Source organism: Bemisia tabaci, chromosome 1 (assembly GCF_918797505.1).
Source record: "Bemisia tabaci chromosome 1, PGI_BMITA_v3".
Taxonomy (NCBI): domain Eukaryota; kingdom Metazoa; phylum Arthropoda; class Insecta; order Hemiptera; family Aleyrodidae; genus Bemisia; species Bemisia tabaci.
The window spans coordinates 5,892,685-5,917,038 of record NC_092793.1 but is presented as its reverse complement, the minus strand read 5'-3'; the positions used below and the strand labels follow the sequence as shown (position 1 = coordinate 5,917,038).

The window sequence follows — 24,354 nt, the reverse complement described above, 5'->3', positions numbered from 1 at the left end:
ATTGCAGTTACGTTCCTTCGCCCGTGAAACAACGATTTTATTATACCGAAAGACTATTGCTTGAAATTTTCCCAGAATGTTCTTAACATCGGGGAGAAAAATTGGAGCAGTCCTCAAGAAATGACGTTTATTGCACTGTACAACGTTGCAAACCTGGATTCGCGTTTTTTTAGTTCCATAGTCTTTATGGGTTAATATAGTCTATATCTATAGACTGTAATGAAAATATTCTATATCTTACCTTCTTTCCAGAGGGTGCTTCGGGTGCAGGGGGTGGCGTCACTGCGTCATTCGTATTGATGATTGGAAGGATATTGAGGCTCAGAAGCTCTGATAAGGTGGTGAACAAGTTCTTCCTAGTTTCCTCATTGTAAAAGTCTGGCTTCGTGACGAGCACCTAGTAGAAAGGAAACACCTTAGTGCTCTCAGAATTTGATCGGTACATATCAAACAAAGTTGCTCAGAAATTCGTCTCACTTGTCTCAAAATTTATTTTCTTCAGCTTTTAAATTTGTGTTCATATCACTACAGTAAATCTTACTATTACTGATACTAGTGATAGTTCCTACCAGTTTACTTGTATGCGCGTCATTTAACCCAGTCTCCTCTTTCTTTCATTTGCAATGACGATTGATAAATCCCAGGGTCAAAGTTTTGATCAAGTCGACCTTACATACATCGAACCTTTTTTATCCACGGGTGACTTTACGTTGCACCATCAAGGTTTAAATTAAAAAATGACCTACAAATTCAAGGAGTGGGCGGAAATGATTCGAATAAGATTCAGCCCGAATTGTTTAATTTATAGATTGATTTTTCTTGTATATAATAGGCGCGAAGCGTCTAAGGGGAAGCCAAGTGGCCAGAAGGCGCAAACCCCTAAGTTGTATTTAATTATGGCGATCTATGACGTTTATAAAAACTTAAACAGGAAAAATTGAAAATAAATTAATGCATCGAAATTTTTAAGAACTAAAATGCTTTGATGCCTTTCAGGATGTTAGAATCTTGCTTTATACTTTTCAAAGTATTTAAGTGAAGTCTCGCGAGACAGCCTTTTCGCGAAAAAATTTGAAATGATAATGTGTGCGGCAGTAGAGCCTGTCAATTTTTGAACGAGCTTGCGGTTCAAGAAACTCATACGTTCAATCGGACGTATTTCTATCAAACGGAACTATGTGCATTATGACGTGAGCTGTGTTATGCGTGTATTCTTATGGGTCTCGGGGCTCACGTCTTATGCATATAGTTCCGTTTGATAGAAATAGGTCCAATCGTGAGACAGGGCTGCACTGTTTTTTCTACCGCAAATTCAAAACGTACAGATTTTCTTTGAAACTTGTGTGCAAAAAAATTAACACACCGTAACTATGGCAACCTTTAAATGGATGCAACCAGTATTTTTACCATCAAACGCAGTTCCTAAGAGGAAGGAGGGCCTAAGCAAGTACCTTATTTGGGCGTATTTCTATCAAACAGAACCATGTGCATTATGACGTGAGCCCTGTTATGCATATATTCTTAAGGGCCTCAAGGCTCATGTCTAATGCAGATAGTTCCGTTTGGCAGAAATACGTCCATTTTATTGATGCCACTTCGCTGTTTCTCCAGTGAATATATTAGAATATGCTTTCATCGGGTACGCAAGGACATAAATCATGAATGGAGGGTTCTCATGTAGTGTCTTTAGAAACGACATATTGACAGATTATTGATAGCCCCTATCAGCACTCCTGTTTAAGAACGGTTCTGCTGACGTACATATTATCGGACATATGATTCTCAAAGACTAAGAAGGGGAAAGTATGTTAAATATGCTAGGAAAAGTAAGTATCAGTTGCGAGACCGGAAATTCTCGTCCAGTGACCATCATTGGTGACGGTGCTATTACGTTTCATTTGCAATTTCTCCGGGTTTAGTTAATTTTTTTAGGTTCACGAGAAGATGTGGGAACTTACCTGAGCGATTTTGACTCCGTACTGGGCAAACATGGCATCGTAAAGAGACATAAGTCCTGATTGGCCGACGGCTGCCGCTGCTCTGGGTTCTAAGAAAGTCTTTACGTCCTGAAAAAAGTAAATTACCGTTAAAAACTCATCAACTGTTCTGTGTTTTTAAAATACCAATGTGTAAATGCAAGAGGAAAAAAAACACTAGAAAGTGGTCCAAATACTGTATGTAACAAGGTGGAGGAATGGTGCTGGGTCCACACCATTTTGCGGGAAAATCAAAGCCAAAAAGGTCCAAAAATGTATGCAAGAGTTGATTATGGAAAAGGCGCAATGCGATTGAGGAAAAGTTCGCTCTCAAACCTTCAAATATTTACGGTTAAATTAAAATATTGCTTATCTTCATTGATAAAGTTGCAAAAAAAAATAAAAAAATTAACGGTTTACTATCTATAAAAGAAAAATAACCAACCAGTTATCTTAAGGATGCTCGTGAATATTCTTTACTGATTAGAAAATATTCATCTATAATTCCAAGGAGGTATTTCAATTAGTTTCTGTTCAAAAGATATGATAGAATTTGATATTTTTGAATATCACGATGAAGATACGAATTTTTAAACTTCTCCGTCAATATACTGAATGCCGAATGATAAAAAAACTAATGCGTTTCCATTGGTTTACGCATTCAGAGTCGCGGTGTTTTCGAACCTTGGTAAGACCTACAGAGGAAATTTCATCCGAGTTTTAGGGAATAACCATTGATACGAGCGTTATGTGTGGAAATTTTAGATCTATCTCACCGTCAATTCACTATTTTTGAAAAAAAAAAAAAAAAAAAAATACAGATGACAGAAAACCAATCCTACGGAGCGCAGCAATGCGTATTTTTTGTTGTGACTGCAATTTTACAATCTTTTGTTTTTTCCCAGGGTCCTGTTCATTGTTCATGCCTCAATTGTAAAATAAATGATACTCGATTCTGGATCATGGTCTGAACGAGAGTGAGTTGTAATTCCATTTCCTTCCGTCCTGTCGTTAACAACATGATAGCGATCGTGAAATGAAACGATCGAGTTGATAAGGACGACCAATTACGCTGCCTGGTTAGTGAACGAACGGGTAATAATTGGCCCTCTTTCTCATACACTCTTGTCCCGGAATCCCGGCCGGCGCGATGTTCTAACTTGCGCGCTTTGCGATCTATCGATTGATCTGTCATTTAAACCTACGGAAAAGGATCGATAAAAGGGTGCTCCCAACGAACACCTTAATAATCGATTCTTCACCATAGCTTCAAATGGAGAAATATCGATGATCGATCATTCACGCCTTGCCAGCGGTGCTGGCGGGTATATATTTGAAATCCCTTTGCCTTTAGGATGGGAACGGCTGACCCGCTGAGAGTATTCACGAGGGGTAATCATTGTTGAGGCTCTGATCCCCACGTTAACACTGCCGTGGTAGAAAAACGCCGTATGGGCATTCGAATGTTGCCAAATTGCCCCTTAGGAAATATTTCCTGTTTAAAAGCTGTATGCTTATTTTTCCTCGAAATTTTCAGACACTTTAGATTAAACTACGGTTAAGGCACTCTGAAAAATTGAAAGGAAAATATCTACAAATTGTACCGAAATTCTTGATTTGTCGAAGGAAATTTGGCAACGTCTGAAGGCTCATACGGCGTTTTTCCTTAGCACAGCAGAGTACATATAAGTGGAAGATATCCATTAAATTATTGTTTACCAGCACTAGGCAGGGTTATTTCCGAAATGTGCGAGCACGTTATTATCGCTGCAGATATTTTGTTTCGAATTTTCAGTAATTTTCCAATCAACCCAAGGGGAATCATAAATTTTAATTGATTTGAGACGCAGAGGCAGATCCTAAAATTTGACAACACTGCCTTGACCCGTTTAAAAGTGCTTTGCATCATCAATTCTTGTTGGAGCAGCAGACCTTTTCGGGAATCGATACATTCCTATCGGTTTGGATAGAAAAAAAACCAATGATATACCAGTTGCTGGATCCAAAACCTATACATAGTGATGAAATGTCCATTTACTTAGGAAAATGGCTTGCGGAGTGAGCCGAATGTCATTCGCGTAGCGAGTGACCGGGGATCCAGAGGGGCGCAGCCCCTTGGCCAGATATGACGGACGCCCGAAGCGCGCCTAGATTGGCTGGTAACTGACAAGACTCTTGCATTTTTGAAGAAAAGAAGAAAGTGGAGGCGCCTTCAATTTTTGAATGGGCAATACGCACGTTCGTTAAACACGAATAGTTGCATCAAAGCGCCGCGATCAATTCAGGCTATCTTCTTTTGTAAGGAGCATTCGTCGATTAGCGTGTAGATTGCATTTAAAATTGATGATCGCCCCCTTTGGCGTAATTTTCAGATTTTTGACCTGCAGCCTGCTGCCTATTTCGGAAAATTAGTGTCATCTCAATCCTTTACTATACCAAAAACGACCGCTCTCTCATTGGTCAGTGAATTTCAGACTTTCATGCATTTTCTAATTTCTAATTTTTGAAATAAGATCCCTTGCCACATTTTTTTTTTTTTTTTTTTTTTTTTTTTTTTTTTTTTTTTTTTTTTTGGACAGAGAATAAAAATAATACTTGAGCAAGAAAAAGTGAGATTTGACCCAACTGCAAGCTTCCAGACAGACGAGATATTTTTGCGGGCATTTTCAAGATAGAGGAAGAAAGCTCACCGGAGAAAACGTATCATTAAACGAGATACGTTTTTTTGCTGCTGCACTAGATACGATCTATGAGAGCGGATTAGAAAATCACCCCAACAATGAAGTCCCGAGCCTCCTAGATAATAGTGATATGTTGAGACGGCTTAGGGCGGAAACCTCTAGACCTTTAAGGTCGAGATGATCCCTTACCTTTCTCTGATTTCCTCCCTTTTCTTCCCTCCTGCCACTTCCTCCCCTTTTCAGCTGACACTTTTCCCAGTTATATTAAGTTTAGTTACGTCCTGTTTCGTTAAGTTTTCCTTCCTTTAGCTCCATCCCCATCATATCTTCTCTTTAATCTACCTTTTTCCGAGTGCAAGCCGGAGTTGGATCCCTCGCAACTGAGTGATTCGTGGAAACAGTCCGAAGAAATGGGTGAAGAATATAAAGACAGCTTTTACCATTTTCTTAAGTTTCATTTCTACATAATCATGTCAAGTATTTGTACATATGATTTAAGGGCCTCGAAGGACAGGGCGCATTAATTCAGTTTTTGCTATTTCGATAAATGCGTGTTTGAAGTTTCGAAATTACATGGATCCTTAGGGCGGGAAGAGAGTTTAAACTGACTATTTGATGCTTGAATTTGGGAAGAAATTTTTCAAGGTGTATATACATTAAGACGAGTTTTACTTGCAATCATTAAAAGCTCATTTTTTTCAAAAACTGCACTTATGCGCCTTGCCCTCCAAGCCCCTCATTTCATTGAGAAATATTTTGAGATAATTTCGAAGGTACGTCCTGAGTTAATATTACGAATGGTTTTTTTTTTTTACGATTTGCGATTTTTTCTAGGGACGTGATTTTGAGGTAAGTTCAGAATTTTTTACCGTCTTTTCCGCACGTGGAATTTGGGTATTTTGGCGAAAAACTCATCAAATTTAGCCGTTAGTAATAGTTTAATCGACGATCGAGTGTTTTTCCAAAGTACTTAGACTAAGCGGCTTAAAATCGTGGGTTCCAAGCTTTTTATCGAGAACGGGCAGCAGTGGAAAAGCGGTTCTCCATTGAATTAATCGGCGGCAATATCGTGGCGGGCTTCGCGATATATCGATTGATCTGCCATTTAAACCTATGAAAAAGGATCGATAAACAGGGTGCTCGCAACGAACACCTTAATAATCGATTCTTAACCGTAGCTTCAAATGCGGAAATATCGATAGTCTATTATTTACGCCTTGCCACTGATCGATGGAGCTTCATTACAGCAACGGGATCCCTTTACCATCTTTTTGATCCACCCTAGACCCAGGGACCGGTCATGAGTATTGCACGAATCCTCACTTTGTGAAATTTGGCACGCGTTTGAACAGTAAGAAGAGTGTCCTCAGATCCTGCCTTTCGTCGGCTCAAATTTAACTATTCCTTATGAAACCAGCGCACCTCTCTGCATTGCTTTCCAAGAACCGCTTATAAACGTGGACTTTCCGACTGAGTTACGCGATTTTACATTCAAAAAGTAGCGCACTCTCCGACGATGGCAACGTCGACGTTCTCGAGCCTTTTTGGCGTTGCGATGGCGGGAAAACGCACATCTGCACCTCGTTATTCCTTCATCTCTTGCAACTCGATCACCGGACCCTCACCTCGCTCCCCCTTCTGTTAGACCCCTCCCCCGTCGCAAGTCGAGAACAATTTATCGAGAAATTACGGTATCTCCGCGAACGGTGCCACACCGAGGACTGTTGGTAGGGTGGGTGCTAGGATCTCTTCTTTTCCGCTTAGCAGTGGCGTGGCGTGCTTTGCGATATATCGATGGGTCTGCCATTTAAACCTATGGAAAAGGATCGGTAAACAGGGTGTTTACAGCGAACACCTTTTTAATCGATTCTTTACCAGAGCTTCAAATGGAGAAAAATCGACAATCGATCATTCATGCCTGGCCACTGCCGCTTAGGTTTGAGTTAGAAACGGTGGCGTGGCGTGGCGTGGTTTGCGATATATCGATTGATCTGTCATTTAAATCTATGGAAAAGAATCGATAAACAGGGTGTTCGCAACGCGAACACCTTAGTAATTGATTCTTGACCGTAGCTTCGAATGGAGGAATATCGATAATCTATCATTCAGGTTCGCCACTGGTTTGAAAAGTGCCGAGGACATTTGCTCTTTCACCGAAGCTGCCTTTTTTTCAAAAATTCTATGCAAAAGATGTCTTGTGATTTATCGATTGATTTGTTATTTCAACATATAGAGAGGGATCAATGAATGGGGTGTTCGCAAAGAACACCTTATTAATCGACTCTTTACTGCAGCTTCAAATGGGGGAACATCGATAATCGGTCATAATGCCACTGTTAACTACCACCACGACTTCTTCACATGTTTTTCCAGGGGCTTTCTATGCTTCCACTTATTTTTTAATTCTTGTAGAATCTGCAGTCGTGTTTATAACTGGGAGCTGAAAGAACTCACACACATTTTGCTCCTGGTTTTCAAACCTTTGAGGGACCTTGACTGATAAGAATCTGCCTTAGCCAAATCCACGCGTCAATCAAGCTCGTATGTTGTATTCCGTCGTGTGCGCGGCTCTCCGAGCAAATTTTCAACAGATATCATGCAAAATACTAACGCACACATTTTCCTCCCCAACTTTTTCTCCGTTCCGTTTTGCCTTCCCTTTCGTTAAACATATACAAACGTATGATCGTAGCAAAGATAGCTATGCTACCGTGCTAAGGGAGAACGCCGTATGAACATTCGAGAGTTGCCAAATTTCCTTCGATATATTGTTTATTTTTGAGGGAAATTAGGAATATTTTTCCTTGACATTTTCAGAGACTTTAGGTGAAATCGCGAACAATATTGTCTAAAAAATTGGGAAGGAAATAGTTTTAAGTTTACCAGAAAATTTGCATTTTATGGAAGGTTATTTGGCAACGTCTCAAGGCTCATACGGCGTTCTTCCTTAGCACGGCAGTATGAGGGGTTGTTGGCACTCCCCGCTTCCGAGGCATTCACCGATACCGGAAGAATTCGGGTCGTGCCGGGGTGAAGAGTCGAGGGATCTGGCGAGTCACGAGGGGGCGGGGGGTTCGAGGGGGGGGGGGCTGCGTTTTCTTTCGCAATCTTACCCACACACCGGATTGGATCTCCCCTGAATGGCCTTGGAGACCATTCGACCGAGAGCTGTTTTCACGGAGGCGGCGGTGGTGATAAACTGCGCGATGCCTTTAAAATTCGGAATTCGGGGCGAGGAGATAAGGAAGCGCCTCGCACGCCTTTATGTATCCTCACGGGAGGTGACCGCGGCTGCCACGTCATCCGAGTTTTTTTCCGTCGTCAAGTCGGAAGGCGAACACGCTTTACAGCGGATTCTGGCAACGTTGAGGACGACTTTCATCCGTGGTGGCCGGTTCGTCTTAAAATCTGTTATTCTAAACAGTGAGTGCAGCCTAGCCTCCCCCTCCCTCCCCAACAATATACTTTGTTTTCTTTTTGCTGGTTTATTGGATAATATTCCGTTAGAATCCCCTACAGAAGGTGTTGGAGTGGGTCCCCCAGGTAGGCGACGGAGAGGGCGTCCAGCCAAACGGTGGGTCCGTGAAGAAATGGAGATGCTAGGTTCCAAAGGATCTCTACCATGACAGAGTCCTATGGCGGGTAGGCGTCGCAGAGCGCCCTGGCGCGCCGCAAAAGCGGCTTATACATACATACATTCTCCACAGCCATCAAGGGATTGGCACATCCATACTACAGACTTTTCAAATTTTAGACCGAGTAGAATCTGTTTCAGCAGATCCACTCGTCAGTTCCGTGACGTCACTACCGGAATTCGAACCCGAGACCTATTGACCTAAAGTCAGACGCGCTGACTACTAGGCCAATCGAGCGGCGGTAATTTACTTTAGAAATCCTGCAGAGCTCCTTTTTCTGGGTGTACGATTTGTGCATGGAGGACAACATGGAGATACGCCCATAGATGACTGATGACCAAAGTCTTAAGCAATTGGTTTGTCCGCATACAATCAAAGCTCCTTTTTTAGCGACAGGTTGAAGTTTTACTTTTAGGGATTCAACACTTCCCAATGGACAATTATAAGGCAGCAACCTTCATCAACCTTTTTTCGGCTGTTGACCTATTTACTGGATAGATGATCAGCTTCGGGTGACGTACTGAGCGAAATGAGTTCATCAAAATTTGAAAATGCTCAATACGTTGTCAAGCATCCAACCAGTATAGATAGGCCAACAGTTAAATGTTGCAGTCCCAAAATTAAAAGCTTCCACCGTTGTGGAGATTTTCTGTGGATGCATGCGTGGACTTAATTACCATACAAAGTTTCCTAATTCCTCATTTAAAAAAAAAAAAAAAAAAAAAAAAAAAAAAAAAAAAAAAAAAAAAAAAAAATGAAAATTAACGGAACTTTACTGGTAACACAGAAAGTCGAATTCCGACATTTTTCGAGATGATTATAGGTGGGAGAGTAAATAGGGGCGTTTCATGGGGCTTTTGTCATTTTTTTTGGAGAGAAGTGATTTTTCTGACTGGGACTCTATGAATTTAGAGGCCCCTGGGAGCCTCATAAGGTATTTTGTATCGAAAGCTGCCAACATGGAACTCATCCTCGCGGCCGTACTCCCTGTTTCCGAAGACCAGATAAACGTGTGAGGTTGACGTATGTTTTGTATAAATCAAAACTGAAGAAAATTGAATTTTCTGCCTACTGACGTGGGGCGAGATGATAAAAACTTGATAATTGAAAAACTCCACCGTTGCGGAGCGTTGCGTGTGCCTCGCTTCGCCAGGAACATGCAAACGAGAGCCCACCCTTGCGACTTTGACTTGAGAACATGTTTTCTGCTTCGTATACTGTCATAGTGAAATATCGGTGGCGGAGTAAACATAGCAGGATAGGATAACCACTTTTATCATTCATCGCAGAGTAATAGAACGGATCGATTTTTTTGTAGCCTGTTGTCACCAGACGGAAACGCCTGCAGTTTCGCGCAATACTTTACCTCTCACACCAGAGTTAAAATATTTGCATAATTAATTGAAGCGCTGGGTGCAGAAATGGCAATTCTTGGTTAAACTGCCTCAAAATTTTCGCTAACACTTCCTCTATTGTAATTAAAGCAAATATATTTAACTTCTTGTAGCTTTTACTGAATCTTCTTTAAGATTTTACGGTGCTGAAAATGTAAAATTTTAGAAAATTCATCCAACTGTTAATTTCCTCTCTAAAATAAATGTTAGACTGGAGCTTTTGAAACTTCGCAACCAAGAAATGCCTTTCTTGCACCCAACGACTCAATTGCCGTGCAGAATCTGCCACTTCTCGAACATCCATGAAGTGATTTGGCTCGCATTTGGTTAGAGGAGCCTTTATGAAAACTGTTATCATTATTTTATTCAATTTGGTCAATAAACCGCTTGAATTGGGTTCCACCAGATTTTGCAAATGAGCCACTAGTTTCCTCTGCGCTCGATGTGGAGAGCTTTAAACTAAAAAAAAAACTGAGGTAAGTTTGTGAGGATATGAGCTTTGAAAGGTGGCAAAGCCAAACCAATTATTTTATCCCCCCTCTTTTAATATCTTTTTCCCGGCATGTCTTTCCCGGCTTTAATGTTCAGTTTTACCATTATTCTTTCCTATTTCTTCCTTTTTCTATCTTCTTTACGGTAATATTCGCTGCTATATATCGGGTATATATCGCTACTTCGACTGCTCCTTTTCTTATGAGGTCTCAAGTCCCTTATGGTTCACATTGTAACCCAGGGAAGCATAAGGAAGCCCTCAAAATAGCATCATGAAAGAACGATTTTTGCCAACCGCGAGTGATATTCAGCAGTTAAACGAGTGGATTCTAGCAAGGAATTACAATTGATTTTCTATTAGAAGGTGTAAAAAATACAGAAAGAAAAATTGTACGATTTTGACAAACTTTAAGGAAAGTTTTTTCTTTCAAGTTTTATATTATTTTTCATCTTCATGTTGTTTGAAATATTACTAGTTTATTTTGGCTTGTAGCTTTTTTAAGAAAAGATGGAGATTTGAGGGAAGTGTGGCGCTATCATAAAAGTTACACAACTCGCGATGTATTTCCTTTCGTATTTTGCATTTTTTGTGGTAGTAAATCATCGTCATCCCTCTCAAAGAGCTATTTCCAGAGTTATATTGCTGACTTTCTCTCGAGGTTTGCAAAAATTATCATCTATAAGATGCTATGTTAAGAATCCCCTTGAATCTCCCACAATCACAATGTTAACCCAATGACACCTTTGAAGGAAAGAAGAGAAAAAATTATGGTTTAAGCGACAGTGATATGAATATGGTGATCACCACCAGACTCCATGGTTTCAAATATAACGTAAATTCAATCGTTATCACCAAGAGAATGGTCAATTGGACCGCGTTAAACAGAAAGGAACCAAGCCACATCAGCTATTGCCAAATTTAATTGGGCGAATTAATTTTTTACATGAAAACGGTTGGGCGGATTTTGGTTCAAATTTCAGTGAATTTTCTCCATAATACGAAGCAAATTCCTTAAAATTTTCAAAGGAATCCGCACAAACGTTCTCTCGTAAAAAATTGACTTGCCCAGTTAAATTTGGCAATAGCTGATGTGGCTTGGTTCCTTTCTGTTAAACGCGGTCCAATTCTACCACCGGTTTGGTTATCTTTACCTTATAGTTCACGGTGTCAAAAATAGAGGATGATCGGGATAATTTACCATACTTCTGGTAAAATTTGCCTTTTTAAATGTAGGAAACATCTATACATAGGACGCTTATTTTACCTTTCTCTCCTTCTGACAACCTTCCTTCTTTACTTCGGTTTCGGCAATACAGCGGCAAGCTACCGCCTCTATCGTTCCAGTGACGATGCGCGCTGTGCGATATATCGATTGATCTGCCATGTAAACTTATGAAAAAGGATCGATAATCAGGCTGCTCGCAGCGAACACCTTAATAATCGATTCTTTACCATAGCGTAAAATGGGGAAAACTCGATATATCGCAATACGCGCCTCGGCACTGTAATTGTTCAACCCCTCGACGTCTTTACTTCACCGGCAATAATTGTTACTACGGATAATGGTGGGTGTCGAGAGAAAACTGCTGAGACGGCTCGAAAATGAACCAAGTATGCGAGGCGTGGATGATCGATTATCGATATTTCCAGATTCGAAGCTGTTGTGAAGAATCGATTATTAAGATGTTCGCTGCGAGCACCCTGTTTATCGATCCTCTTCCTTGGGTTTACATGGTCGATTAGTCGACCTATCGCAAAGTGCGCAACGTCACTGAAGTATGCACTTGCTGCGACTCGGTCGACAAAGAGGCACTTTTCAGCTTTGTCAAATTTGTCCCGCACAACAAATTCTTCGTACATTCAAAGTGAGGCGATCGCGTGCAAACACGACATTCGGCAACCGTGAACTTGATCAACCTCAAAGGCGCGGTTCAATTGGACGTATTTCTATCAAACGGAACTATGTGCATTATGACGTGAGCCCTGTTGTGCGTGTATTCTTATGGGTCTCAGGGCTCATGTCTTCATGCACATAGTTCCGTTTGATAGAAATACGTCCAATTAGCCGCCGTGTTTGATTTCAATCACGCACAGTGCCGTCGATCGTGCGATGCAGGTTTTCTTGTGCCGCCACCCTCAAGGAAAAAACGCCGCATAAACCCTCGAATACCACCACATTCCGCTACATAAGATACGATTTTCTCCAAAGACTTTTGGACATTTTTATTTCAATTTTCCAAAGAATTTCATCCGCAATTCAAACTAGGGTATCTGAAAATTTCGGGGAGGGATATTCTCGGGTCTCCCCAAAAATAAATATTTTATCGGGGGAATCCGGCAAGGCAGGAATGTTCATGTGCCATTTTGATTGCACGGCAGCATGTGGTAGCATTCTTGATTCATTACACGCTTGTTTTCGCTCTTGATGAGGAGTAAGGAGTGACCTGGTCGCAATGTCCAAAGTTCCGGGGACATGCTGCAGCGTGGGCATTTTTAGGACATAAAAAGGACATGATTGCATCTCGAGTTAGGAATGCAGCTAAGCACAATAGAAGTCAATTCTCATTATGATTGAAGTGAAAGTTTATCTGCTCATCGATGTTAATAGACCACTAGACAAGGTATGAATTTAAGCATTCTGATGCACGTGTCTTAGCCAGTATTTCACGTAGAACACGATTTTTGGGTAGTTAGACACTTAACCGATTTTTTTCACCCGATACCTAATTTGGCCAACTAATTTAATCCAAGCCATTTGGCTGTGTTGCTCACGTCGCCCTTTAAGCCCCGCTACAAATAGGACAAACGGAACCGACACAGCATGGAAATAGAGTAAGAGAAAGGACTCGCTTTGATAACGGCGCAGAGATACAACTATTCGTGCTTGATGGATATCCGTGTTGTATCTGCAAAATTGAAGGCGCGATGCGTGAACTCGCAATGCGCCGGTCTATGCCGTCAATGAGGTATCACTTAGATTCGAGAGAAAAAGCAAAAGAAAGGTCCGATTACATCTCTCCTATCTTCGGCTGTTTTGCTAACGTAGCCCCTGAAGCACCATTACAAAGAAGACAGACGGAACCAACACAACATGGGAACAGAGCAAGAGAAAGGTCACGCGTTGGCTACGGCGCAAGGATACAACTATTCGTACTTGATGGATGTCCGTGTTGCATATGCAAAATTGAAGGCGCTATGGCACGAGGCGTGAGCTCGCGATGCTCCGCTCTACAGTGGCAGAAGAAACATGTATTAAAATGCTTAACTTCGTACCTTGTCTAGCAGTCCATTCCAGGGGAAAGTTATATAAGTTGCGTTAAATGAATTGTTTGCGTACCTCTATGAGTATTTAGTAAGTATTATGCAAACGCAAACAAGAGAAATGCGATAGCTCCTACCGTTTAGAAGTGAAAATCATTCCAAAAATTTGATTTGGACCCCCCTGGTACCCTTGTTCTCCGGGGCTCAGGGCAAAGAACAGCCGTTTTAGGCTCTTAAGATGATCCTCTACAGTGATAAAAATATTTGTGTTCTAATGTTACTTTTGGTTCATATAAGAAGTGAAACACAAACCAACCCAAATTTCGTGTTGATTTTGCGATAGTTTGTGGTATATTTGATGCAAAAAACAATGGAGGGACCGGGAAACCTCAGAGGCAACCGAAGCCTTGGATTAGTTTGTGTTTTACATACCATAAGAACCAAACTTTTGTGTTGAGTTTTTTACTCTGCGTATCATGTATCGACCTCTGAGACATTTCATGATTCACTCGGGGGCCAAAAATTGGATAGTGTACATTCTTGATTTATAAAAATCGATTTGGCCATTAAGTAGGGCATTGTTTCAGTGTATACATCCTTCTCGTAAGAAAATGCACCTCACTTTTTTTAAATATCTATTGCGGAATCAACTTTTTTTTGATGCAACGGCACAGAGCGTATTAATTTTTTTTCTGGGATGATTTGAATGGAGTTAATACTTAATGCCATTACCCAAAGGAGAATAAAAAAGGAGAGGGGAACAGGAAAATTTCGCAAATCTCACGCTCATGCACACATTAACCACGAGCGAGCTAGATTTTAAGAGCACCTAATATTCTTTCCTAATATGAACACCCCAACACTTATGATCTTATCTCAGATTCGTCCGGAACTTTTCCCCAAGCCGAGACCTAGCAGCATGATGATCACGATTCCGTTGCGCACAAACCGGGTAGCGGCAAAACCCAAGTGTGAAAAAGCTAAAAAAGAAAACAAAAACTGTGCGGAAAGCCGAAAAGAGAGTAGCGGCAAAACTCTTTCAACAAACGAATATTCCTTTTAATGTTTGCAAACTCGTTACTTTTATTACATGAAGTGCTGTTGCCTCCTTCCGCAAGATAAAGGGTTAAAAAGAGATTCAAAAGGATGAAAGGAGATAAAGGCAAGCCGGCCACGAGCATCCGTTGTTGTCAGTTCATTTTGCAGCACACACAGGGGAAATCGACGAGGATTATGGAATGTTAGCGTATCGAGGGCTAACTGCTAAGGAACAAAACCACTTAAGTGGCAATTTTGGCAAAAATGAATTAGCGACTTAACCGCATTATAAAGTATGAAATACGGGAGCTGATGATTTTATTTTTTCCAATACTGGAAGGGAGCACTAAAATGAGGTCGTAATGCATGAAAACAATTCATGTCTAGCCTCACAATTACACAAATGGCCAAGTTTTCTCCTCTTCCTGCAAAATTGGACTTATTTCTGCCAAACGGAACTATGTGCATTATGACGTGAGCCCTGTTATGCATACGTTCTTATGGGTCTCGGGACTCATGTCTAAATGCACATGGACCCGTTCGGCAGAAATACGTCCAATGGACCACTAGACAAGGTACGAATTTCAGCATTCTGATACATGTTTCTTCACCAAACTTTAACGTAGAACACGATGCGCACAACGATAATTACCGAAATCAACTCCTTACGAAAATGATTCTTGATGCGTGAATTCAAACCACCCGCTCATGAAAACTCAATACTCTACGTGATTCACATCGCGCGCTAAACGTGATCATGATGACAGTCTCTGCGTATAAAAAATCTGGCAACCGCAATCTTGACGCTTTGGCTCAGCTATAGGAAATTGCTATTGTTTGAACAATACATGGTGGGAAATGAACACTGCTCGACAGAGAAGCTTGCCGAAACCGTTGTAGTGCGCGATTTGACTAACGTAGAGCTTTGAGTTTCTTGTGAGCGGGCAGTGCAAATTCCTCGTAACCAATGTGAAATAAAAACGTTAATATCTTCGTTAGGAGTTGGTTTCAGTAATTTTCGTTGTGTGAATCGTGTTCTACATGAAATTCTTGTTCAGAAACATGTATCAAACCGCTTAAATTCGTACCCTGTCTAGTGGTCCATTGTCAATTTGCAGGTAGGCAGAATTGTTCCTTAGGCATCAGTGGCTTGGTGTGAATGATCAATTATCGATATTTCCCCATTTGAATCCGTGGTAAAAAAAATCTATTATAAAGTGTTCGCTGAGAACACCCTGTTAATCGATTATTTTCCACAGGTTCAAATGACAGATGAATCGATATATAGCACGCCACTGTTAGCCGTCGGTATGCAGGAGCACCTTCATACGATGGCTGAGATCGGAGACCTTGAATCTTACAGAATTTCCTCCGTACTTAAAATTAAAAATGAGAAATAAATTTCTTTGTTGACTATATCTATGTCAAATTGACCTATTACCAAAGAGCGCAAGCACAGCAAGCGTTTTGGACAAAACAGAAGTAATTCTAATTGCGAGATGGCATCAAAGGCTTTCTTTGATTTAAATGTAAGTAAAACGATCGATTTTGGGTGAGGTTGGGTGGATCAATATTTTTAACTGATTCAAATAGAGAATATAGATTAAAAATCAAAACCGGTTTCAAAATTGTCGATGGCAGTAAATTTTAAGCGACGGGAAGTATTTTCTTAAGATAAAATGAATAATTTTTATATCATCGCCGACCAGATTTAGTTAAATCTTAAAAGAGACTTTCTAACTAACCCATCTGTATGAAAATGAGAAATCCAAGTTAATTTTGAGACTTCTTAATGCATTTACACTATCACCCAAAAAATCGATCTAGCATCCCATCGGAAAATTCACGGGTACCATTCTTCCGAGGCAACGCGAAAGTGTAAAGACTATACCGGGAATTTTCCGGCCACATTGATATCTAATAATTAGCGTCACTCTGCTCTCGGGTTATAAAAGTACTTTTGATCACTTTGGACTTAAAAGTTGATCTGCGCAGTAGAATAATCTGATGAGGATTAAAGCACAGTGACGTTTGATTCGAGATTGTAAAGAGGAATCAATTTCATTTTTTGAAAATTTACGGACAAAACGGCTATAGTAGTTCGAAACAGGCGTTCCATTCCTTCATTCTGTAATGCGGAGTCCCTCTATAGTTCGAAAAGAGGCCGTCCTCTCCCTCTAAGATTCCAAATCGTTAAAAAAATGTATATAAATAATTGATCGATACATTAAATTTACTAAAGAAATTCATACAAGTACGTGCTCTCAAAATCACTCACTTTAAAAATTCCCTCTGTAATTAGAAAAAACTCTCTTATTTCCCTCCACAATTTATACCTCTTTGTTTCGAAATTTTTCCATACAAACTCTTCTCTAATTCGAACACTCTCTAATACGAAACTCCATAATTCGAACAAATTCCTTTATCCCTTGAATTTCAAACAATCGAGGGGCGATTGTATGCATCTCGATCTTTCAACAGCGTCATGAAAAATAACCTAGACATTGCAGCGGCCTCGTTCTACTCTCACACTATGTGGCTACCTTTGGCACTTACCGCTGCTGAATTTTTAATGTCTGCGGTCTCTCTGCATCTCCTCCCGTGAATGGACTCCTCATTGTTGCCATTTTGAGGAAAATTAAAATTATTTCACTCATCCTACAACATAATTCTCCCTCCGTTTGACAGCTCAGCTTATTTTCTCCTGTTTTATGAATGAAAGAGGTTTCACATGCTCAACACTCTGAGTTTGGCGCCTTTACGCACACATGCATGCAGTTATTGTATTACCAACTCCGATGCGCCAAGGAGGCGTGTTGTAAGTCCTCGGTGGAGAGAAGACGAGTTTAAAAACGTCAATTAGACGTTAGAGAGTTAGTGGTAGGGTAAAGTACTACTCACGACTGATCAAATTTCCAAAGAAGAACATTTACGTTCTCAAGTCCTGACAGTTTCGTCGGATGATGAGGGATTAACGGAAACTTAGTGGTAAAGGCAGTAAAAGGGCATGTATAAAACAGCTAAATAAGTTTTTCATTCTCTCTCTCTCCCCCTCTGTCTCCCTCTCTCTCTTGAAAATGCGGGATATGAGCTTCATTTCTTCCGGTTTTGAATGATTATACAGTTTGGAAAGGTTTATTTTTTTTATTTCTTTTTTTGGAAATGAGCTTTTGAAATCTCTTGTGGCAGCGAAGGCACTTGTTCCACATTAATAACCACAGCAGTGACAAAAATACGACATGGACTTCTTATACGATAAATTTCTCGATTTAAACATTTCTATCCGTTTTTCATTTTTTCATGAAAATATGGCTCGACGTTTTAAGAGCAAAATTTTTGGAAAATACCGTAAAAAACGAGGAAAAACTAACGATTTGTTGAGCAAGAACAATAATGAGGCCCTCTCTGGATAGTAAAATGTGACAGAAAATTTGTAACGTCGCAAATCAAAATACGCGGTTTGGTCATTTCATCTTCATCATCAAATTGCTCTCCGTTTTCCCTTAGTTTTGCAGAGCGAAAGGAGGCAAAGTCCATCACAGTGCTGGGATGCAACTATTCGCGCTCCATGGATGCGCGTGTTGCATGAGAATAATTGAAGGCGCTCTGGTTTTCTTGCTCGCACCGAAATGTGCACAATGCGCATGATTCGCTGCGCGCCGCGCCGCTGCCTACCATTGTGACAACTTTCTCTCCAAAGAAAAAACAATTACACAAGTACGGTTTACACATGCAACCAATACAGAGTATAATTCTGTAAATATCCTTGTATAATGATCTTCAGTACATACTAGAGAAATTGTTCAACAGAAATAATATCACTTATCTCTGAACAGTGGTCTAAAACCACAATTAAAAGGAGCACAGGAGGGAAAATCTATACATGCGTGCGAAGACTTCTGAGATTCAATACCAGATTTACTTACTTGTCTCGTTGTGTCCGTCGTTGAGAGGGTTTCCCTCATACTCAATGACATGAGCAGCTCTTGGGTGAGTTTCTGTTTACCAAAAGCGACGGCCCCACTAGTTACCATTATACATTCTCGCCCTTCTTGCTGAAGTTCTGCCACCTGCAATGACAAAAATTACTGATGTATGCAAATAAATTCCTCCATGAGAAAAAGTAAGCAGAAAACAATTCACCAAAATTAATCCGTTAGATCAATATCTTCACATGGGCATGCACTTCATGAGGATGTATCGCAATTTTCTAGGAGTTTTCTAGGAGTCTGGCCTCAGTCTTTCAAAGAGAGTTACGGGGTTTTCCAGTCCTTAGAGAGGTTTCAGGGGAGGAGGGGGAGGATTTCCTGGAAATCTAGAAAAATTGACTTGTCCAAAATGTGATTTTAAGGCTATTCTAATACAATCCGTAAAAAAATCTAAATCATCTAAATCTAATCATCTAAAAAATTAATCCGTTAGATCAATATCTTCACATGGGCATGCACTTCATGAGGATGTATCGCAATTTTCTAGGAGTTTCTAGGAGTCTGGCCTCAGTCTTTCAAAGAGAGTTACGGGGTTTTCCAGTCCTTAGAGAGGTTTCAGGGGAGGAGGGGGAGGATTTCCTGGAAATCTAGAAAAATTGACTTGTCCAAAATGTGATTTTAAGGCTATTCTAATACAAAATCTGATTGTCAGTAAACTTAACGTTCAACTCTACCGACTATCCTAAGAAAGTCTCGAACCTTTTTGACTGAGAATTGACTTGTTCTTAGGTTAGTCTCTGACGTGTGGATTTACTTGGAGGTTTGGATGATATTGTTTTCAATTCAAGGGGGGGGGGGGGTTAAGCCCACCTGCCAGTTGTGTAAGAGTGACATATAAAAAGACGAGAGGCAAGGAACCAGATATTTTTTGTTTCTTTTTCAATGCATGGAAACTGAAAATAATTGAGGAGTTTTCCGGAAAATTGGCTCAAAATATTCGGAATGCGATACTTCCTCTGAACTGTTGGTACCGACACAACCGGCACGATAGCAAATCCGAGATCATAGCAACTTACTTTCAGAGCAGGCGAGCTTCGAGGAACGAACTCATCCACGTTTTATGGGACCTTTTCGCAGAAATGCTTCTCAATTGATTACTTGTTCGAGAAACAGGAGTTCCGAGAAAAGATACAATATCATCTTGGATACATATTGTGTCATTCCATTACCGTAAATAGACTTCTTAGTGAAAAATATGAAGACGTTTTGAAACTAATGCCACCTGATACACTTTTAAAAATTTTAGAATGAAATTCTTTGGCGAAGCCTATTTAGCGTCATAAACCCCGGGTGATATGAATGCAGAGCGAAATCTATACCTCTAACGGAGTGACTTACACTATTACGGAGCGAATTCCACTCTTTTTGCGAAGTGGCATACGCTTATATGGTGCTACATCGAATAAAAAGTGAGGTTAATTTAACATTCTGGATGTAAAACAGTGTGTGAGAACTTATAAAAAGATGAATTACCCGCCGCAGCAGCTAGTTTCACATCTTGGCACTGCAAAAGTAACTGCTATAGCGGGCAATTTCGCATTTTGTAAGTTCTCGCACCAGGGCCGGATTAAGGGGGTGGCAACATGGGCCGCGGCCCATGGCGGCAAATTTAGGGGGCGGCAAATTTTGCAATTTTTTTTAAATGTAGCCATAAAGAAAAATCGGATTCAGACAAAAAAATTACGAACAGAAAAGGTGACAAAATCACTCATTTCCTGAGAGTCTATCTCTAATTTTGTCGTCCTTCTGCGATACAATAGACAGCACCTTACATTAGTCGAGTTAAGACTAAGAGAGAAACCGAACACGGAATTTGGCCTGGAACGGCGCGGCGCAGAGAGCAATGATGACGAGAACGTGAGATGAAAAGGAAAAACCCTCGGCGCGGCGGTCGGCATGTAACACATATTAGCGCCTACAAGTCTGCGTGAATACTTCACGCATTGCGCCAAAGACAGTGCGGTCGCTGCGGTCGGCAGCGGGCAGCGTGAAACGCATAGCGCCTACAAGACTGCATGAATACTTCACGCATTGCGTCAAACAGTGCGTGCAGCAGCGGTCGGCCCGAAACGCATAGCGCATGTAAGACTGTAGGAATACTTCACGCATTGCGCCAAATACAGTGCGGTCAGCGCGGCGCGGCGGCGGAAGTTAAAATTATTAAACCACATTTATGTTTGTTCTTTCATAATTTTTTGGTTCATTTCTTATGAATGGAGGGCCTTGTCCTTACAGAGATGGGTTTACGGAACTTAACTTTCGCGCCAAGTTCCGTGAACTTTTGCTAGTAGTGTTGACAAGGCTTTCACAAGAAATGTGACCAACACGAGTAAACGTGTCTTACACGCCTCTCCCCCTCCGGTACGTTTACTTGATGGCTTTCATTGATGTTTCAAAACGAATGAGAAGGGGGCGGCAAAATACAGGCGGCCCATGGGCGGCAAGTAAGTAAATCCGGCCCTGTCTCGCACACTTTTTTTACATCCAGAATGTTAAATCAACTTCACTTTTTCTCGGTGTAATTTCACTTCACATTCATGACACTCGGGGTTTTTGAGCGTTAGAGAGACTCTGGCACCGAATTTCACTCATCAATTTTTACCAGTGCACGAAAAACGAACAATTACATTACATTCTTACTATAGGAAAATGTGCTGGGACGGTAGCTCAAGATTCAAAGTGAATTCCAAGTGGCTTTATTGATGATGCATCTAGAAAATACTTTACATCGAATGTATCGTTTCAGGACCTCTGGCCATACTCTATCTTTTCAAATGGAAAATTATTATTTTTCAGTAATTTTTATAAAGAGTGCTTTAAATACGGTCAAAGAGAAGTATTATAAATTGTACGAGTGTTTGGTTTTGCTCATTAAAATGAAATGTGAGCGGAACTGCAATTGAAATGCGCGGTTTTTTCCTTTGAATATCGACATACTACGCGTGTCTACTAGTCGAAAAAGATCAAAAGCCTCTCTCCCGTCGCACTTGAGGAGTATCGAGAATAAAGGATTCAGAAAATTGGAAATCTTAAGTGATTTGATTTGTAATGGTTCAATCAGAAAAATAAAGCGTCCGGATTAAGCTATTTCAATATTTCAATAAAGTCAGAGATAATTAGAGTTCATCAAACAGTCATGTGAATATTACTGTAGTAAAATTTTTCATGAAAAAAGGAAAGGTATGCCACAAAGTTGGCATTAAGTTAGAAATCAATTTAGCCAATGAAAAACTAATAGCATCAAATACCAACTGTAAAAATAGCATTACATTAAATAGTCTAATTCAGCTCAAATCGCTCGTTCACGTAGCGCACTAAAGGGATCGTCCCTAAAGTACGTAACGCTCTAGAGGGCGAAGGAGGGGGGGGTGCGTTACGCCATTTTGGTTATACGAACGTGTTAAAGGATAGGGCCCTCTGTCACAAAAGCGTTATAGGCGGGAGGGGTCAAAAATGCCGAGAGAGTGCGTTACGTAAGTAAGGGGCAGCATTAAGAGGAAGCATTTGTTTTCCCTATATAAAAATCTTATCACTCCGAAAACAGCTGCACTGCATAATTATAAAAAAAAAACAGGAAGATACTAAGTCACTGCCGCGGACGTTTTTTTTTTGAGTAATTCAACTTTTTTCGCGGCAGAGAGGGTTCGCGCGAGATCCGGAAGGTTAAGAAAGTCCAAGACTATAAAAATCTAAATCTCGGGGAGAAATCATGTTGCAATGGAGCACCCCCTAGTGCAAGGGACGAGATAAAGACGAAGGAGGATGACGGAGGGGGTGGGGGTGGGTTTCTAGAAAGCGGAGCATAGAAGGGGCGAGGAATAAAGGCTCTCAGATAAGCTAAGTAAATTTTCGGCCCGAGCTGCGGAATCTGAATCTTGAGCTATGTCACGTAATTTTGCCTCTTTTAACCCTATCTGCGTCGCGCAACCCATAAAAAGGGTCAAGTTAACACTAAAAACACAGTTGCCACGGCTATCTCGAAGCGTTCAGAAGGGCATATTGCAGTGATTAGATTGGATTATTAGAAGGGCTCCGGCACTTACGCTCGGTATTTACATATCGAAAACTCAGACGCCTGTTTCGGAATCCAGTTAGCAGCGCATCTTTTTTCGCCTTTCTTAGCATTTTTCGTCCCATTTGACCCATCGAACGGAAAAGCTATCTTGGATTAGTGTTCTAAACGGACGGGTGGGACACTCCGGTGCCCCCAAAAAAGCTGCGAGTGGATAGTAAAAGTCTTTCTCATTTTCATTTGAAGCTATTTTTAGGCAGTGCCAGTGCTTCTTTATAGAAAGTTATTTTTTCTGCCTGCTTTCTTGGCTGATCCCTGGGTCTCTGAAAGTAAAATACGCCATACGGCTGCTTTTCCTGAAACTATGTATATTAATTTTTACACATTCAAGACTTTTACACAGGTCTCGTTTTCAGTACAGAACAGTTGAATTATGTTGCTTTTTTTAAAATCTTTATCGGTGATTTAATCTAAATTACCACGGGAAAAAGAGCATGAGTGGAGGACATGGATATTTTCAATTAATTGGGGTAGTATCCCGAAAAATAAGGTTCCTAGTCCAAATTTTGTAGCACTACCCGAACTTTAGTCCAGCTTTGGATTAAATTTATTTATTTTTAGTACGAAATATTTAAACATTTTATTCAAGTCAAGATACGAAACATTTGCATCCAATCCAAAAGTTTCCATCGAGGTTTTTTTCTGAGAAAATGTGAGGCAATGCTCCATCAATGTTCGATAAGCAATAGGTATCCTGTGAGTTGGTATTAAGATGCATAATGATTTTTAATATAAATATTGACTCCAAGGTATTTTCACCCCAGTGTAGGCGGTGAAGTATCCTACGAAACTGAAGGCGATATCGACTGATGACAACAATTCGTCGTGTGTCTGTCCCAGACATATAATACAATCAAATCAGACATTTCGTCGAATGCCTAGACAGATAGTGTAAATAATGTTACTTGAATTACAAGTTTTGGTTCTGTTGCTACTATTAAAATGAATAATTGTGTACTAATGTTGGCAATACTTCATTATAAAAATGTGCATCTTACAATTGAATCAAGATGTGCGAAAACCGCTGCGCTAATGTCCATTTTTCCAGTCCTCGTTTTTTTTGAGTTGATAATACTTTTTGGAGTTGGATGCAACCACGAAAGTGGCGTTAATACTCGTCTATGCTGCCGTGCTGAGGCAAAACGCCGTATGAACATTCGAGAGTTGCCGAATAGCCCCGTATAAAACATGTGTTTTTGAGAAAGATTATGCGTATTTTTTCTTGAAATTTTCAGACATTTTGCGAACAAACTTGCGAACAAAATCGCCTGGAAAAGTCGAAGGAAAACATTCATAATTTTCCCAGTAAATTAGGTCTTAATTGAAAGAAATGTGGCAACTTCTGAAGGTTCATACGGCGTTCTTCCTTAGCTTGGCAGTGTGGGTTATCTTAGTTCCAGAACAAGTCCTTTCCTCACTTTTATGTTTGATTCAACTCTATAAAAGTATTATCAACTCAAAAAAACTGAAGACTGGGAAAATGGACATTACACTGAAAAAAAAATTCTCGGCGTCTTTACCAAGGTCCGTTGGTATCTTTACCATCTCACTTTTTTATACCAATTATTGGTAATTTTACCAAGACAGACTGGTAAGCTTACCTAGAAACCGGTATTTTTACTGGTTTTTTCAGGTAAGAATTTCCTGTTTTTATTGGTAATCAATTCCTGGTAACTTTGCCATTTTATCTCGGTAATTCTACCACAGTCGATAAAAAATATTGGCGTTATTACCGGGGTCCAGTAAAATTACCGAGAAAGTTCAATAATTTTACCGAGATTTCTTGGTAAAATTACCAATTCCATAAATGGTAAT

General features: G+C 40.4%; 1 protein-coding gene across 2 annotated transcripts in view; it reads right to left on the bottom strand.

The window, feature by feature from the left end:
• The window catches only part of P5CS (Delta[1]-pyrroline-5-carboxylate synthase), a 143,870-nt gene that overhangs the window by 52,020 nt on the left and 67,496 nt on the right, over nucleotides 1-24,354 (bottom strand). For both annotated transcript variants that reach the window (XM_072306114.1, XM_072306117.1), the window contains exons 4-6: nucleotides 18,405-18,548; nucleotides 1,959-2,066; nucleotides 242-397 (exon numbers count right to left, since the gene is read on the bottom strand). In XM_072306114.1, coding sequence (XP_072162215.1) covers nucleotides 242-397; nucleotides 1,959-2,066; nucleotides 18,405-18,548 — 408 coding nt within the window. The remainder of the gene's footprint in view (nucleotides 1-241; nucleotides 398-1,958; nucleotides 2,067-18,404; nucleotides 18,549-24,354) is intronic.